At 42.7% G+C, this 19666-nt stretch overlaps 1 protein-coding gene across 3 annotated transcripts in view; it reads right to left on the bottom strand.

Annotated features, from left to right (window-relative positions):
* Pkc53E (Protein C kinase 53E) overlaps nt 1-19666 on the bottom strand; it is a 201647-nt gene that overhangs the window by 54108 nt on the left and 127873 nt on the right. For 2 of the 3 annotated variants that reach the window (XM_050174285.3, XM_050174284.3), the window contains exons 5-9: nt 18394-18522; nt 13338-13494; nt 9244-9538; nt 2256-2786; nt 838-1026 (exon numbers count right to left, since the gene is read on the bottom strand). In XM_050174285.3, coding sequence (XP_050030242.1) covers nt 838-1026; nt 2256-2786; nt 9244-9538; nt 13338-13494; nt 18394-18522 — 1301 coding nt within the window. Of the gene's footprint in view, nt 1-837; nt 1027-2233; nt 2787-9243; nt 9539-13337; nt 13495-18393; nt 18523-19666 lie in introns of those variants that run through there. The other variant, XM_055068175.2, reaches the window with a different exon arrangement.

Below are 19666 nucleotides of genomic sequence, written 5' to 3'. Positions count from 1 at the left end.
ATTACTAGGCATCTCGCGGTGCTCATACTGTGACAGAAGATGGCGGGTGCATGCGTGTATCATTAAGAAACATTTTATGTCCCGTGACAGTGGCACCTTTTCACTCTTGGTACGCTTTCAACAAAATGCACTGCGTATGCTTGACTGCATAACACCACTGTACTGCAGCAAGTTTCCCTTTTTGGAACCATACTATGCAACGCTTTAGGCACTTGTAGGGCTTTCCATGCTTCTATTCCATCAGTGAGGTTGACGAAGGCGGAGTCTGTGCCACTGCCAATAGTGGCGAATCCTTTAAATGGAGAACACGGCACCAAAGAACACGATGCTTGATAGCAAGCATCCAAGCAGCTAGGTCTAACGACAGCACAAACCGACTACTACGGCTGCCAGCAGACTGGCATAGGAGAGCGCTGGTCTAAGCCTGCAAGATAATCAAAATGGCTGCAGTCGTAGCTCCCTTTAATGCCGCACCAGACCTGCAGTCACGGCAAAAATTCCAACAAGGATAACCCTTCGGACAGCGAAGGGTTGCAGTGTCCAAAATTTCAGCCACCCTAACAGATTGGCTCTGTGAGGTACATGGTGGTGGCGCGAAGGCGTCCGAATTAACAGGCATGTTCGAAAAATCAGCCGTCCAAAAAATTGGTTGCTGACCGTACATTAAGATTGTGTTTGGGAGAAAAAGTCAGAAAATTGTGTTCTTCCAGACCTAAAAGAAATATTTATATACTAATAATAATAATAAGAAGAAGAATAAAGAAAGAAACTAAGGAAGGATGAAGCAAAACAAAAACACTAATTGGCAGGTTAAAACTTCAAAAAATGGGTCCAAACCCCTTTGCAGGCCTCCTTGGCTTCCTTGGAGAGCGCCTTGGGGTAAGAGACGTTGTGGTCCGTGATGGAGGCAAACAGTTCTTCTTCGTCCTCACCATCAAAGGGTGGCTGCCCAACCAACATCTCGTACAAGAGCACCCCGTATGCCCACCAGTCCACAGACTTTCCATATGGCTGGTACAGGATGATCTGTGTGCGAATACATATGCAAGTAAGGCTTAGTCTGTGCATTACAACCACGTGGTCAAGATAAGCTGAGCAGATAGATGGCACACAAAATCCAGACATGAAATTGTCTATTTCAAGGTGATGTTTCTAGAAGGACATTCATCAGAGGACACAATGATCGAACCTTCAAGAACCCCGTTTTATGTGGCGCAATGAAGAAGTTCATGCTCTGAAATGCTTGGAACTTGAAACTTGCAAATGAACAGGGGAGCTATGAAAATCGACAAAAACCAGACAAATTAAAACTTAAATCTGTTCAGAACTTTCACATTCATCATCATTTATGCATTTATGGCAAAGATACAGTAGAATAAAAGAAGATGGTACGAGAGATGGTAAATGCAAAACAATAAAGACTTGGAAGTTTGTGCTTGTCTGGTTTGCACCCATTTTCACAGCATTCTTGTTTGCTTGATTACAAGAGAGTGGTTGCCGAGGTGTTGTAGGGCATCACCAATAGGCCCACTACAGCTGTCCTGTTATTGTGTGTACGGTGGCAGAAACAAATGTGAAATGTTCACAACTGTACATGTATAGAGGCGATGGAATGTTAAAAGAAAATGCGCCTTTTCGGAACAAGGCATCAGTATCATTCTGGAGGTGCTGCAACCTTACGAGATTACAAAAAAAATATTTTTATTGCGCTTCCACCAAGAACGATTTCTTGCTTAGCTCTATGGTTGCTGCCACTATGGTAGTTTGGGAGAATTCCCTCTCCACCTAGTTTACTGATGCGTATTTACACCCGCGTTTACGCATTATATAATCGGACTTCTCGTGCCTATTGATTAGAGTTATGGCCGCTGGGAAAAGTGATCTCTATATTGTTTCTTATCACTCAAAGCATTACTGCAACATGCTCACTCGCACCGCTTTACCGTAGGCATGCGATCACTTTTTGTTTACCAGTGAGAGTTCACAAACCAGCAATACTCCCACGCATGCATCCCTTCTTGCGAGACATGCGAGAATCGATAGAACCTTGTCTAGCAATCTAACAATTGATCACTGCAAGATTCTCACTCGCTTTCTTTTTTTGATGGGTACACACCACTGAGCTTGCATGCCGAATTCTTAGCTGTGAGTAAAACGCCCATGTTGTGCAATTCTTTTGTTGTCCGTTCCTTCCCATTATTTGGTTTCTACGATTGCTAGCATACCAACTCACCCAACTCGCCCTTTTGACCCACCTCGGGGGCGATGTAGTCAGGCGTGCCGCAAAACGTCTTGGTGGTCTTCTCCCCTTGGATGCCCTCCTTGCACATGCCAAAGTCGGCAATCTTGATATGCCCATCCTGGTCTAGCAGGACATTGTCCAGCTTCAGGTCACGGTACACAATGGAGCGCGAGTGCAGGAAGAAGAGTCCGACGGCAATCTCGGCGGCGTAGAAGACGGCCACGGGCTCCTTGAATTTGCCGCACTGCTGGATCTGAAACATGAGGTCCCCTCCGTTGACGTACTCCATGACAAAGTAGAGTCGTTCCATCGTCTGGAAGCACGAGTGCAGCTGCACGAGGAACGGGGGCTTGGTTGCCAGCGCCAGCACCCGCTTCTCAACCATAGCACATTCAACGTCATCGTCCTGGATGATGACATCCTTCTTCAGCACCTTGACAGCGTACAGCTCGTCGGTGCCACGCCGCTCAGCCAGCAGGACCTTGCCAAAGCTGCCTTTGCCCAGCACGAGCAGGAAGTTGAAGTCAGACGCTCGGATCACGTCCTGTGCAGAGAGGACAGCTCCACTTGGGGGACGCATTCCTGACCAAGCTCCTCGCCGATTACTTTCAGGTACTAACATCTTAGTGCATGCCATGTGACATACACAGGTAAGTCAAACTACATTGTAATGAAGTCACATCAGGCATGATAATAACTTCATTACATTTAATATGCTGACATCGGTAAGAAACATGTTCGATTTACTCTGTTAGATCTGACATTTCGTCTTATCTGTGTCATATCAAAATTCAACTATATACTCCAAAAGAACTTGTTCTTGGACAAGCTGGTGTCTAGCTAGGTATGCTATACACTAGAGGTGAACGAATAACTTTTTTGAATGCGAATAGTAAGTTTAAATACAGAATTGAATATCAAAGAGTCAAGTGCAGGCACATATATTTAGAGCAAGAATATTTATTTCAGTAAAATTAGGCACTGCTAAACATCTGTGACAAATTATGATCTTTGATGACATCACTAATTGTGATTAAAATACTGCACGAATAGCCTCTGAATATCTTTTGAGGCTTGTTGCAAACAAGCTTTGCAAGAATCAATTGCTACTGTATGACTAGCTTTCCAAGAATGCTAAATGGTTGCCAAAATAAGGCAAGGTGTTGTAGAAAAAGAACAAGAAATTAAGCTGCCGTATGATTTGTGTGCTGTAAGCAAATGTAAAAGGGCTCGCTGCAAAGAAACACGTACTGGTTGTAGCTTATAAGATAGAAATGCTACAATGGCCTGACTGCCAAAAGTACTAAATGATAAAATACAAGTCACACTGACGGGTTGACGTGTAGGCTTATGCCGCAAAACCAAACATAAAACTTGCATCATCTATTTTGTTTCTGCATTACTTCGAAAATTTTTGAAAGTGTGAATGAGCCAAGGTTAGTTTTGCAAGAGATAAATGAATGTTGCGAGATATTGGATCTGTTCGCAATTTGTTCTATAACTGCACTGCGATATACGAAAAGGAAAATAAGTCAAAATTAGTATGGGCGTCTGGGATGACTAGGGTGTTGGGGGTTGTTGATCATAGTGGGTATGCAATATTCGAATAGGTAATATTTACTGAAGGAAAAAGAATCATTTTGTGCAAGATTTTGTAAAGGAAAAAAAGAAAATAATAATGAATGCTATCTTTTACAGGTAAAATGTTAAGTATGGGGTACATGAATCTAACAGCTTTTAGCCCAGGTAGCCATTCAGAACTATCTGGTGAATAAACTGAATTGAATTTGAACCAAGTCCATCCTTTTCAAGTAGAGCATAGCTCGAAGCACAGTATACTGAGCAACAATAATGTGCAATAAAGAGGCGGGGTTCGCGAGTTCGAAAATGGTAATCCCATATATAATGTTCAAATGTACGAAGTTAGTATAGACAACCCAAAGTGGAGGTAATGGGGAGACGCGGTGTAGTTTATAAAGTATCGGAATTTTCTTGTGTATAGACAGTGCGGTTTCGTGGATGTGTTTATGTCACTGCAGTTGGCTATCAAGATAAACTAACAAATTTCATCTCATTAACTCTTTGCAAGTAACAGCTACTAAAGTTTAAAGTATTAAAGAGTCAGTGTTCATTGGTCAAGTGTTTTCTGTGGCAAAGACTATCGTTACTTTTATCTATGTTTGCTTGAAGGCAATTAGACTCAACCCAGTTCAACAGTTTCCGCACATCATTAGCTCTTTTATAAAGTTCAGTTTTCGGTTCAGCTGTAAGCAGGAAAACCTCGCCCCCCAATCCGCATTGTTCTGGCATGTCTCATCCACACAAAGTGATTTACTGTGCAGGTTTAATGAGAATTTTAGAGCTCAGACGTTCCCTTGTGTGTTCCTTACTCCTTGATGTGCACCAGCGCACAGATATGCTCTACAAGATATGGATGGCTTGAATTGACGTCATCCTAGTCGCCATGTTGGAGGACCAACAAGGTGAGAAGCTGTGCTTGTTGGCGTCTTGTGCGGGGGTTCTGCCAGATTTTCCGTGGTTCTGGCACAGACGTCAGCAACGGTCTATGACATTGAATCAGCTTGCCCGTTGCAATTAGTAGGATACAGTGATGTCATCCTTGCTACCATGTTGGAGGACCAGCATGGTGAGAAGCTGTGTCTGAAATCACATGCAAGCTATCTATGTACAGGAGAGTGAGCAGAAGGCACACCTACATCCCTGCCTGCCTGTTAGCAGACAGCCCATGAAAGCACAACTGCGCGCTTTTTCATGAACATGGGGAAAGCTAGGCAAATCCTGTACCTTCAGTAAAAGAAACACCAAGTGATGGGGTTTAACATCCCAATGCAACACCAGGGCCCTGAGAATCACCATAATGGAGTGTTCCAAACTAATTTTGTATACCTGGGGGTCCTTTAACCCCTTCCGTGCTACACTATTCTGAAATCTGACCGAAAATGGCCAAATTATTTTTAAGGACACCAGTTGCCAACATGTTCATCTCCTTAGAAAGAATAAATTCGCTTCTGCTCGCTTCTGTCCCATGGATTGTGTGCTGCCATCTACAAAAAGCACAAGTCAGCACTGCAACAAAAATAGACTTGTCGGTGGCACCGCTAAAAAATGCTGAGTACCGCTCACAATCTGAGCTTGTCCTTGGGCTTTTTCAGCAAAAATCTGTGGCCAAACACAGCTCGTCTAAGGTATGAAAGGAGTTAATGTGCGCCTAAACATAAGCCATGCAAGTCTTTCTTGCATTCCATCTCAACAGAAGCAAGATGAGTTCCGCCGAGAAATAAGTTCATTACGATGTGCTTAGCAGCATTGCAACACTGCCGCTGGGGCACCATGGCAGATATGCAAGAGGCACAAGTCACTTCTGGAGGATGAGCGACGAGGTTTTAGAGCCAGCTCACAGTGATACCCCCTTTCCTTTAATAATCTGCAATGAGTTGTGGTCACTTTACTTGCAAGCAACTTTCTGTGATAATGAAGGAAAAGTTAGGGAGGCAAAGCACGCGCAAGTAAGAGCATTCTTGAAAAAAAACACCACATTATCATCTGGGCTAGTTCAAGCTGGCGAAGAGAAAGCATTAACATCCGATTTGTAACTGCAAAATAAGACACAAATACACCCCCCTGAGTGTTAAGCTCGAGTTATTTTTCTGCGTTTCTCTTTGGCATTCGGTAAATGCTAGACCATCGCACGTGGAAGCTACGCCAATACAATATGTGCTCCAAGACGCCAAAAGCGCTGTCAAACTCTACTGGACAACTGGGCACAATAACACAGTGCAGAAGCTTTGCCCCTCTAGCTCTCTCTTCATTGCCACAGATAGATGTCCACGAGTACAGCACCAACCTCTTGGCTGCATAAAGGCTCGTGAGACATTACTGTGATAATATTTTACCACATATAAAGCACACATTTCAAGTTACTTAGCTGCGTTCCAATGCTTTACTTCCGGCTTGTCACTGCTGGTTGCTTTTGCATTTGTTTCTGCATAAATGGGTACATTCCAAACACAGCTAGTGGTGTCCTTAGTTTTTTGAGCGACAGTTAAATCTGTCGAAATGATGCTTCCCTCGTGTTATTCACCTGGGAAGCTGCAACAGCAGCTGTTATATTCGGGTACTTCCAAGTGTACCCATATTAGGGTAATAAAGTAAGCTCGCACACTAATTCCACAAAATCTTGACTCGCAGATGCAGTTGGGTTGACTGATGTTAGGATACCTTAGCAGGCCTATAGCCATGGTAAAATGAAACGGCACTTCTCTGCCTAATGTCCTAACATAAGGGCACAGAAGCACTGAGCAGCAACGAGAGGAGGTGGACAAAGAAAACTGGTCTAACTTCCCCAGTTCCTGCAGGTCCAAACACATGTATTGCAACAGTTAAGTGTGTCAGAAGTTACTGCTCTATCTCCACCCAGTGCCACCAACTTTGTGTAAAACTCTTAAATAAATCTTGTGTAAAGACCTTATTGCTTAATGCAACGATGACAGTGGTATTAAAACAACGGCACAAAAATGCACATAACTACATAAAGGAAATGCCGAATGGACAGAAAAAAAAAATGTGCTCCTAGGTAAACTACTTTGGTCACAAAATATGGGATATGGCATCCTTTTCCTACACTAGTCAAATAATGCTGGGCTCACAGCGTGATGACGTGTGACAAGCGTAATGGAATGGACAAATGTATAGAGAAAAGCCTGCCCTAAACTCCTTAAAAAATGTCATAGAAGCAAAAATAAAAGAAGGAAAATGAAAAAAGGAAATAGTCCTAAAGTAGGCAACACTGCAGTTGATCTTTACGTGGTTGTCTAATCTAAATTGTGTGGTTTAATGTCCCCAGGTAACACACAGGCTGCATGAAGTAGTATCGCAGTGTGGATGTTACGCATCAATTTCAACTGCCTGCAGTTCATTAAAGGGACCCTGAAACAATTTTGACGATGTTGTACAAATGTAACAAGTCGTTAGAGTAGGTCCTTCTGATCATTAATTGACGCATCTAAGCGCTCCGCGTAAAGCGGGGAATTTATTCTAAGGTTTTAAAAATTTGCATCGCTGCCGATCGCAGCACCCTGCTCGGCTGAATTTTCAGCCGCCCCTACCCATTTGGTGCCAATTGCCCTAATGGTGTCAATAGGGCGAGCTATCCGAGTGGCTGCCCAGGCGCATGATTAGTAATTTTCCAAATTATTAGTGAACAAATGTTGTTCGTAATAGCTCGAATGTTAGTTAATTTGTTTCTATAAAAAGAAAGTAACAAAAAGAGAATGCACAAGAACAATTTCTCACTACACTTAAGCACTTCTGGCACGCAGCAAGCGTCGTCTGCTTGTGTTACAATGTGCTCCGTCTTGACGAGAGTTCCGCGGTCAGTGTAGGACTGTGTTTTCGTGAGCACCATGAATCGCCTTTGTTGCGTTGTGGGCTGCAAACGTAGCGACTGGCAATATGTCAAGCTGCGACATCGTGCCCTCTGCAAGGCAGCAGACGAGCGGAGTGTCTGCAGCGCATCAGACTATCGGTACCCGATCGCCGCCAGGATTTGCGCGTTTGTGGCCGCCACTATATGCCGGAGGATTACTAACACAATAGCGTTTCGTGAGTCTGGTATTCGGGTAAACACCAGCGAAAAGATAGGGCCTGGCTGCTTGGCCGCGCCGTTTCACGGGATGAGCAGAAGCGCAAACGTCGATGATCTGCACAGTGCAGCCACCTGGTGGCACAGAGCCCAACCAAACACAGCAGCAGTAACTAAGTGTATTCTTTGCTGCTGTTGTAAATTTTTCGCCGGAGCATAATCGTTAACATGCTGTTTTGTAAATGTTTAAAATGTTTTACACTTGGTTAGAACAATAGTAGCTCTTTGTTTGGCTGGTTAAGCTCTGCGCAAACGGGTGGATGGACCGTGGAGGCCGATCAGGCAGCTCACGTATGTCTACGTTAAAGTTCCTTCATCAGCTTGAGTTTATGCCTCCACTGTTCTGTCGAAATGCCCAGCTAGCCTGTGGTTACCGGAATACCAGACACGTTTGGCGCTGTGACAGAATGCTCGGAACGCACGCTGCTTCTATAGCTCTCACTTGGGATCGACTGCCAAGCAGCTGGCGGAGAGTTTGGAGAGGCTTTGCGCACGTGCTCCTACAGAACAGGAGGTTGACAACACGACGTGCTATCATGACGCAGAGGCAGTGAAGGCGGAGCTTAGTCCCGATTACTCGGTGAACGCGTTGAAGATGAAATGCATGACTATGGAGGAGGGTAACTTGTAATTGTCCGTAGCTCTCTTAATATGAGAAGTTTCATACAAATTGTGGTGGCAATGATAAACATTAGCTGAACCCTACGCGTCTACAAAATTTGCCCGAACTGTTTCAGGGGACCTTTAACGCTTCCCTAGTGAAGGACGAGCTGAGCTCATCACTTGCGCACCTGAAAAAAAAAAAAAAAAGAAACGAGCCCAACTCGTCTAGCACTGTTGTCTTTCACGCAGCCCTCAAGACCATTTCAGCTCGTTCTTTGCTCTGTGCTTGTTGTAAAGCCTGTTAAAGAGTTAAATTGTGAATATGCAACCAAAACATGCACTGGAGCACATCTGTGTGCAGTGAATCCCACCTTTGTTATTGTAAAAAAAAATTATTTTCTAGGCAACTTGGTCTTTCCGCAAACTTTTCTCTTGAGGTCTTGTTTTGTATCATGAACAGAAATGTTTGCACACGAAAAGAAATTCTGTCTTTTTTGCACTTTATTTTGCTTTTCTTTTTTTGCCATCCTTAGTGGACGTAAACTTTATGTTTCTAAGCGTTTTAGCACTCGCCCCACACTGGAATACAGCTGCCATAGACGGGAATCCAACCAGAGACCTCGTGCAACGCGCCTGAATGCCACAGCCACTAAGTCGCAGGGAACATGTGGTCACAAAGTGCACGCACCCTCTCCCCTATGCAGTACTGGTGCAGGAGACCCTCCGCCTCCCTCACCTGCTTGCCCATGTTGTGCGGGATAAGGTCCGAGGAGGCCTGCGGTGTCGGCCGCGGCCTCGACTGCTGGTGGTGCGTTGCTCCCTGCGCAAGTGCCGGGTTCTCGGGGGGCACGGGCACGTTGTAGAATTCGCCCTCTTCGGCCGTCAGAAGCTTGAACCAGCCTTCGGCCGGCGACTTGAGAATCTCTGAGATCCCAAACGAGAGGGAGCCCATGAAGTCGTTGCGCGACGTCCGGTCCCAGTCCCACAGCTCGATCAGCAGTCGCCGGTCTTTGTCGATGGGTTTCAGGTCGCTGCAGGGATAAGAAAGCAACAACCGCACATCACCACCATCAAATTGTTCAATTAAATTCCAGTGCCTTCCAAGCAGCTAACCTCACACATGAAAGAAGAATAGGTTTGGGTTTATGAAGTACCACACATTACGCACTATCAGAAGAACCCGGAGATTGAGCTCGAGACGTGAAGTCAGATGCGCGAAATGCAAAAAAAAAAAGGTAATAAACCACCAATACAATATGAAAACAAAACAATATGTGGACGGGGAACGGAAACAAAGGAAGACAAGACTTGGACAACTTCGGAAGATGCGAGTCATCAATTCCATGAAACAGTTAACGGTAGGACAAGAGCAGCAATGAAGACAAGAATGACAATGGTGCATACAGCAGGCTTTACCAAATCCTGACTGGAATCTTATCACTTTTGTTGAACAGTAATACAGTAGACATCAGGTAATTCGACTCCGGTTAATTCGATCCCAGCCAAAGGTGCTGGCCAACACCCATGAATTTTTATGGGCCCAAACTTTTGTTATTTAGATCCTAAAATTGACCTTCGCCGGATAATTGGAACTTGATCAGTCAGCATGCATGTGCCTGACCCTATAGTGACCGCAATAACGACTCCTTCAGCGACATTGCTTGTCGCGACGAAGTTTATGGGACTGCATGTCTTGAACCCCCTCTTTTCCCATTGAGAAAGCCTATTTTCGGTCTACCTTAGAAAAATTTTCAAGTAGTAACCATAGCTCGCAATGTCTGATTGTGGTGTATACCCGATTCTAACACGCATATTTTTCTCTCCTAGATGATTTGGGCTTTTGAACCCAAGCTTTTTGACCAAAACCGCCTTCGCGGCAGTCGTGTGCTTTACCCAACTTCTAAAACTTTGCGGTGAAGATGACCTTCGAAAACTGGCTGCCATTAATTATGCAACCCTTGCCCATTTTCCTTGCTAAAAATTCAGTAGCTTGTTAGACTTCTGCATGGTTTTTTTTTTAGGAGCTTTAGTGTCATTGCTACCTAATTTTCAACTTTGGATACACAGAAAGCAGCCATGCGTTTGGCTTGGGAGCGTGTTAGAATCTGGCAAACACTTCTAAATGAGTCAGTGACGTGTTCTGGCATTCTTTCTACATCTTGTTTAATTCAACGCACTGGATAATATGATCACGTTCTTCGGTCCTGTCAGGGTCGAATTAACAGAAGTAGACTTTACTGGTACCAGTCGTAAGTGCCTTGCAAAAAAGGATGCGTGCAGTAGAACTCATTTCACTAAGTGCCTGCGGCTCAATGCCTATTTCAGAAGCTGGGGAAGACAAGCAAAAGGAGATCACAAATAAGTGCAGCTGAGGACTCAGGCTTTCAAGACTTGACAGAGTCTAAACCAAAATGGATAAAAAAAACACTTGTAACACAGACATACGAGTGCTCGTACGCCTGCATTTTTGTGTTTTCTAAATGACTCCGTTTCCCTTCTGTTAAGTTTAACATTATGCAGTACCAACTCACTAGAACTGACTGACTTTCGAGAACTCATGGTAGTGTCCCCCTTTCAGCCGTGGTTCAAATGCAATGCTGATGCTAAACAACTGACTAAAGCCAACACACTCACCTAAGTTTAACATGAATGAAGCTACTATTAAAAATATTTTGTAAAAGAAGGGAAAAAATATGGCAAGTTTTGTCTCACATCATTTCTGTTCTTTTCTGTTTTCTGTTAGCTTGTTTTTCTGTAACTTCTACTACTGTAACTTTCTGTAACTACTACTACTGCATAGTATGAAGGAGTCGAATGCTGGGATGCAGTTTTAACAGGTTATATATATGTACAGATAAGCATGCTGCACAAGACATGCGAGATGTGACCACCGACAAGATACCTGGTACCAAGAGTAGACAGACTTTTATATGTAGACACTCGTTTTTTCTAGCTGATTTAGTAGTGCACTTATGTCAACGATTAAAGGACCTTTGCCAATCAATACATCACTTGCCTGCAGCCTCTAATGTGGTCTCATTATAGCATCAGAATTTTCACTGAGATAAACTGAAATGGGGCAACCAAGTTCTAGATTTACTTCGTTATATCCAATTCGTTATGACCATGTTTAATATATCAAAGTTTAACTGTAGTGTGCACTCAGCCACCACAGTGACTCTTGCCAGTCCTTCAATCAGCACTCATAGCTCCACATTCATAATCAAGAAGCACTATAGAAGGTAGTCATCTGCACACACACTTCAATCTTTGCATACCTCTCCTCCTCAACGTACCCAAACACTCGACACAATGGATTTCGTTAGATCTACGCTACCATACAAAAACACCAAGTTGAAAGCTAAATTTTTCTCAAGAGTCAGATGTACTGCATTGCGAGAGCTGTACAACTTGAATGCGTGTTATTCCACACTATACATCATCATGGAACAGTTGGTGACGGCATCAAGAATGCACATTTCAATGTGTTTATTTCTGTTAACGTGACTGTGAACTTACGGTGGCAAAAATAATTTCATGCCAATTCTAGATTTACTATATGTCCCACATGAGTAAAAATTTAAAGATATGCAAGTACTACATTGCTGGACAGAAAAGCAAGGTAATTTTGTTTGCCATCGCATGCAAGAAGTCGTAATATTTTTTCTATTTTACCTAATTACATGATGAGTTATTAGTAAACAGTTCAAATATTATATTCAAAGCAAAAGCATAAATGAGAAAATTGTAGACCATTCTGAAAAATCCCCCATCCAGCTTTCTGTCATTCAATAACTGCTACATAAATATTTTTCCCAAGCCTGAAAGAAAGCCTGCAAAATACAAAAAGTGCCGAACAACTTATTGCGCAGTACTTTTTGGGAAGCTGGATAGTGACTGACAATCTCTACATGGTTCACGACATCGAAAGCCACAAAGATCTGCATAAAAGCACAAGTGGTTCCCCCCACCTATGTTGCCAGATGGTCTCCTAAAATTAAATTATGAGGTTTTACGTGCCAAAACCACAATCTGCTTATGCAGCACGCCATAGTGGAGCACTCTGGATTAATTTTGATCAGCAGGGTTTTTTTTAACACACTCATAAATATAAGTACACAAGTGTTCTTGCATTTTGCCCCCATCAAAATGCAGCTGCCGTGGCCAGGATTTGATCCAGCGACCTCACGTTTAGCAGCGCCATCTTAAAGCCACTAAGCAACCACGTCGGGTAATGCTCTCCTATGTTACAAGGTTGCATCGATATACAAGACTGCACAGAAGCAGAAGCAGCACTGCGAGTGCTTGTAGAGGCTGCTGTCACCAAAGGATTGACCCAAATGCCTGATGGACATTACAATCTTCAATTAGTGAGATTCACAGCGACGGCCACTCCAAAAGAGTCTTTTAATGCTCAACTTAATTCTTATGCAGTGATAACAAGCTCTACTGAGCAAGCTTTCAACAGTGTGCTGACTACCTGTACAACTTCAAATAATTAGTGCTGTCAAAAGTGTTACAGGGTGTTGCGTCCTCCAGGATCATATATTTTTTTCCTACTGCTTAAGAAGTGTACCAATGGGGTTCTACTGTACAGTATTAGAATGGACGACAGGGAAAGGAAAACACAGTAGAGTGTGGCAGAGGATTACGCATACTGATGAAATTTGAAAATTTCCAGACAGTGGATGGCTTCAGCTGATGCAGGCAGTGCTAACTGAAGATCTTTGGCAAAGGCCTTTCGTAGGTGCAATGCAATTAATGTAGTCTGACAAAGGTGCCAATGATTGCTACTGCCCTTGCAAATGATGCATCAAAGGGGCTGCTCACAAGACAAGTGTCTCGTTCCACTCAGGGTTGAGGCAGGCCTTGATGGTCTTGGTCTTCCGCTTGGCGGAGTCACCCATGTCGGGAATCAGCTTGAGCTTGACGTAGGGGTCAGATAAGCCGTTGGGGTCCATCGGGATCAGGTTGCGTGCCTGCCGCACTGCACAGACGGGGGTGGAGGAGGCTTACCAGGCAGAAATGCGCTCGTTACAATGTACAAGGGTGGCCTGGACTGGCTATTTCTCAACACAGTGGCTACTTCAAAGGCCTGTTAACAATAAACATCTTTAGCTCAATTAGCCACTTCGTCAACTTTCGTGTGCCTCAACAGAAACGCTTAAACTATCCTAAAAAATATTCGGGTTGCAAGGTTAGAGAATCCACAATTCATTTCCCACCATGCGCTACTCGAGGGTGAAATTAGTGGGCTTTTTGTGAAAAACAAATAGCTGTCAAACAATGCCATCATTTTTGCATGTTTTCTCACTTCACTTCTTTTGACTTGGAAGGCATATCATCTGACAACTAAATGGCTGCTTGTAAAGTGATTTGTGCTATTGCAAAGAATGAAAACTGCAATTTATACACACGAATGAATGCGGCTACGCAAGTTTCTTGAAGTGTTCAGCCTTGTTGGAAACTCCACGTGGTAAGCATGTTTTTTTTAAGTGAGTGAGCATGACACACTGACATGTTTTTGTTGACATGACATGACTACACATCCCTTCCAGATGAGGCTTTCTTAAGCATGCAGCATTCTGGCTTAGGAGCTAAGAACCAATGCATTATGAAATCATGGCAACTTGACGAAGAAATTAAGTTTTAAAATTAGAGGTAGACGAATATCAACTTTTTTGAATACAAATGAAACTATCGAATATTGAATCGAACATCTAAAATTAAAATTCAGAAGCATATATTCACAGCAGGAATGTTTATTTCAGTATAATTAAGTACTGACAAGTGCAAAAAAGAAAGCTAACTATCAGGGAGAAATGATCAGCTTTAGAGACAGGATCCCTAATTGTCGTTAAAAGAACTGCATGAACAGCCTCTCAAGATCTTTAAGAGTTTGGTTACAAACAAGCTTTCCAAGAATGATTGGCTGCAGTATGATTAACTTTTCAAAAATGCTACACACACAATTGCCAAAGGAAGAAAATAAAAGCTGCTGAAAGACTTGTGTGATGTAAACATGTGTAAAAGGACCCACTGCAAAAAAAACAATGGTTGGAACATAAGAAAAATCAAACAGGTACATGAGTAGACTGCCACAAACACTAAACGACAGACCATAAGTAAAAATCGCAGGTTGCGATCTAGGCTTCTGTCGTGATACTGAAAATGGAGCTTGCATTACCTGTTTAGTTTTTGCATTGTTTTGAAAACTTTTTGTCATTGTTTCACTTCTGATAATTTGCACCAATTTGTTTAGCAGACGGAGAACAGCCGTTTGTTGCGAAATATTTTGTTAGCTTCAAATATTCAAAAATACTGAATAGTTTCTTTTCGAAGGCAAATACAAATATAGTTACCATACAATATTCACCTCGTATTCTACCCATTCAATTACGCAAGCATGTTTTATTATTGAAGTATTTTGAAACTGTTATAGTATAGCAAAATAAATGCACAAGGCGGAAACAGCCTAAAATGAACACCTGTGCTGTGCCAGGTGGGCTGCATGAGCATCTTTTCTCTAGTATTAGCCAGACTAGCAGTCACCAGGTGTCACTAAACAAAACATAATGCTAACTCTACAGTGATTCTACCACCATCTCGCAGATGTTTTGCTTCACAAAAGCACACTGAAAGGCAAGAACAGAGCCGAAACTGCCTGTTGTGCGCAGTTTGATGTAATGCAGACTTGCACTAAATTGACAGGAGTGAACACAGTGCATAAAAAGCAAAGAAAAGTAAATTTTTCTGCTAACAGGGTGGCAGTCACACGTATAATAATATGTGAGCATGACATTAACTACAATGAGCAACCCTCCAATTCCACACGAGTAGGCATGATAAACATGGCATCCATGAAAACAACAACTGCTGATCCAAGGGGCCCTGTGTCACATCTATATGGCTTCCCGCGCGAACAGTGACTCTAGAGTGCAGCAACAGATGGCACTACAGTAGGCTGCTGTACTCAAGCGCACCAAGCTGTCATTTGAAAAGCGTGCACCTTTTTCACCACCGGATGATGCGCTGCCTCATTCCAGTAGCAACATAACATCAGGCCACGTGCAAAGCTTAATGAAGGCCACACTCTTGGCACATCATTGAAGAGGGATAGAAAATCTCTAGAAACTGGTAAGCAAGGAGGAAGTTTAAATGCACACAAGAGAAAGTCATGTTGACTGCAAGCATGACTTTTTTCCGATATTGGGTCACGTCTAAGACCTCTAGCAAGAAGGGCACTTAAACGCAGCTTACCTTTAAAAATTTTTCAAGCATGACATTTAGCAAACGGCACACTGCAGCTGCTGCAAATTCTATTCTTTGCTAGTTGTAGCAGTATATAGTATATCTAATAATACATAGTTTAGTAAAATATAAAAGCTCTAATAATAAGTTTTAATGTTTTTGAGCAGGTACCTTTTATTTGGATGAAGGGGGTTCACTTTTCAATACTGTACACGTGTGCTAACATTTATTCCATGATTAGAAGTTATGAACTTGGATATACTATGTAACACATCACTTCATTTCTGTCTATATGTTTCTAACTTGATTTCCCAGTTTACTGCAATTGAGCATTTTTGTTATTACAATGTCTCCCAGCTGTCATGTGCCATGTATCCAGGGGACTAACCAAGCCACGATTAGGATCTGGATTCCTGCCAGATTTTGTAAAAATAAAGTGATTTTGACTCTGAAGTCCTTTGCTGCACATCTGGGCACTTTTGTACTTGCCACTGAGAGAAATTGGCTCTGGGGTTGTGCCAACGTGTATGCCTCCATGACATGCTTGGCTCTCCTTCTGCCACTGCGGGTTGTGCAAAATAGTCAACAGGGAGGATACTGTCACACGCAAAAGCTGCTATAAGAATCATGTTCGCGGCTTTATTGACTGTACGAGGCAGGTTGTCTATAAAATCCCGCTTGATTGTAAATGTTGCTATATCGGGCAAACGGGGAGGCGCATTAATGATCGCCTGCGCGAGCATGCCGCTTCACTAAAAGGGAACCCATACAGTCATCTGGCTGCCCACTGTAACGCATATGGGTGCACCTCGATCTTTAAGAAGTGCGGAATAATTGGGCAGATATAGTGAAAAGTGTGTGCGGGAAATCTTTGAGGCATTTTGCATATTCAAAAGTGGCGACGCGTGCGTCAGTTCCGCGTCCCTCACGCTCTCAACAAAAAAAATGAATGATCTCCGTGGCCGACGCTTATCCTGCTTATCCATCTTTTTCTGTTCTTTATGTCACATTGAATGATGTCTTTATATGCTGCTTCTGCAAATAAAGCATTTGGTTGCTAGTCAGCACTCTGTCCTATTTACTGGCTTGTCCTGTGTTGGGCTGTTCCTGTTTTTCTTTAAAGATTAACCAACCAGCCCCATTGAACACACTGCTCCTACTGGGTCTTTGTGACCCGAATTTTGTGGAGCAACTCCACTCACTCGTGCTGTGGCATATAACTTGGGATTCATAGCACTTGCGCACTTTTGTGGCAACCACCTAAATATACTAGGCGGTGATGGCAGGAGATTACCTGACCAGCACTGCTGACATGGAATCAGATGCATGAAAAAATGCAACTGCGCACATTGTAACGCACTTGAAAGTGAAATTCAAATATTGTGACCATTGGCAGTTTCACTGGGCCTGTGTGGACAACACTGTCTACAGCACAAATCTGAGCCATATCTTGTAAACACTCTCTTAAAACATTGAAGTGTAAGGGTCAATGCTATTTCTCATTGTTCCTATAAAGTTTTTTTTTTGGGGGGGGGGGGGGGCATTGTACCAACTGGATGCATATTACCACCCAAGCCTCTCCTTAGTGGCACTGAGACAGTAGCACTATCACAAACGTACAGTAGTGACGACCACAAAAAGTGATGATCGACAATGCTATAACAGATGAAAGCCACAGCTTATCTATCAGGCACACCAGAGTAAGCCTCTCTAGAACTATTTTTGACTATTTGTGGCCTGTTGACGTGCACCGAAGTCTCGGCACTCGAACATTTTAGTAACTGTAGCTTCCTAAGCAAAAGTAAACAAGCTGTGCAAGATCACAGAAACGAAATGAATGTCAAACTTCTATCACCCTGTCAAACACATCTTGCTTCACAAAAAGACACTGAAAGGCAAGAACAGAAACAAAAGCGACTAGCCAAAGGCAGCTTGGTGCAGCCATGCATGCACAGAAGCTCCTTCCACATAGTTTTCTTTTTCTTTATTTCTGCACGTACACAGAAAATTAAGCAATAGCAAAAAGCTCAACAACCTCATAGTGGCTTTTGCTCCGACTACAGTTCGGCACGCAGGCTTATTACAAATAGGGAGGCAACAGTTCCTATGCAAAACTTAAGGCAGGTTAATTTTTACATACAACCTATGCCGTCTTCATAGGTATAAGGAATGTGAGATGATAATATATTTATTAATACAAAACAAAACAAAAGTATCTTTGGCAACAACAAAAAGACCATCGACACACATGCGAGTCACAAACAAACCTAAAATGGTACCTAAACAAACTAAATACATCTTCCTATAATTCGTTTAAATTTCTTTTTTTTTAAAGTCTAAAACACTTCTACCTTTACTTACAGAACTAGGTATAGAATATACTACTGTCTGTAGGTAGTTACAATCTTCACAGTTCCTATACTCTGTCTGCGGATGAATTATTCAAAAGATCGAGAAGAACTGTGCGTGCAGTATAGCTTATTCTGTATATACAAGAGCAGCTAGAAATTTCACCTTCATGGCCAGCAAAGCTTCTTCGTGGGTATAGCAAATGACACCTGTTACATTCCCGATACCTGCTGAAAAGCCACATGAAAAACGCAGGCGTCAAGTTGTCCGACATAATGCAACGCACCTTCACAGGTGAGCCGTGTAGTGGTTGCCGAAACCTTCAGGTGGATACGCCCTCGCCGTTCGGTGTGGTCGCAGCCACAAAGGTTCGGCACACTTTCTTGGCACCGTTTGTGCACGTTCATGTCGCAAGCTGCACGTAGAAGGACACAGATATACATTCAGTGCACCTCCATACACACCAATTCTTTGCACCACCGCAGCTGGAACAAGAACCACAAGATCGGGCAAGGCAGAAACTGGGGACAGAAAGCATCAAATGCTGCACTGCTGTCAAAATATTTGTGAACAGATCACCTCTGCTGAGCGTGCAAGAAATGATGCAAGATGATGGAAGACATGCATGGTATTTTCTCCCTTTCCACATCACACATTAGTCGCAGAGTTTCGTATTAAGATGAAGCTTTAGCTTAGGGCTCACTCTGCTGCCTCCTATTCAAATAACAGTATTTTACAAGACAAACCCTGTACTGATTTGCATTAAATTTGTTGCGTTTGAGAAAAAAAGCTAAATTGGAGTGACTTTTGCAAACCAAATTTAGATTTAGGGCCTGAAATTGTGTTCATTTTTTTCTTTTTTTACTTACAATTGCCACAAATCAGCAAAACGAATAGAAGCAGAAAGTGTACAAATCCTTAACTATGCATCAAAAAACAGGCATCACAGTTCGGTAAACTGTATCCGTGAGTTTATCCAAAGCAGCTAAATTTGATATACATCAATGTTAAATTTACATGAATTTGTAAGAATGTTTACAAGGGCAGTGCGAAATTCCTACTCATATATTAAAAATTAAATTCTGGGGTTTTACGTGCCAAAAGCCGTAATCTGATTATGAGGCACGGCGTAGTGGGGGATTCCGGATTAATGTCGGCCACCTGGAGTTCTTTAATGTGCACCCGGTGCATGGTGCACAGGTGTTTTTTACATTTTGCCCCCATCGAAATGCAGTCACCGGCAGTCAGGATTTGATCCGGCACCTTTGGGCTTAGCAACGCAATCCTCCTCACATATTAGTGGTATACTTCAGAGAGGTGTATAACGTTTATTTTGTCCTACTCAGGTGTATTATTAGGTGAAGTTTACAAAAGTGCAATATCGTTTTTCATTGCCAAGTTACACACTTGCCAACTTGATAGTTTTTATGAGATATTGCAATTGTCAACTATCCTCATTTTTAAAAATCGGCAGCCTAATAAATGATCTGCTTCCTACAGTCACTAGATATTAACTTTTTCCTTTACATGCAACAAACTTCATCAAATTCGGTGCAGTC

The sequence above is a fragment of the Dermacentor andersoni genome, chromosome 8, assembly GCF_023375885.2.
Source record: "Dermacentor andersoni chromosome 8, qqDerAnde1_hic_scaffold, whole genome shotgun sequence".
Classification (NCBI taxonomy): domain Eukaryota; kingdom Metazoa; phylum Arthropoda; class Arachnida; order Ixodida; family Ixodidae; genus Dermacentor; species Dermacentor andersoni.
Note: the sequence above shows the minus strand (reverse complement) of the source record. Positions and strands in the feature narration are given on the sequence as shown.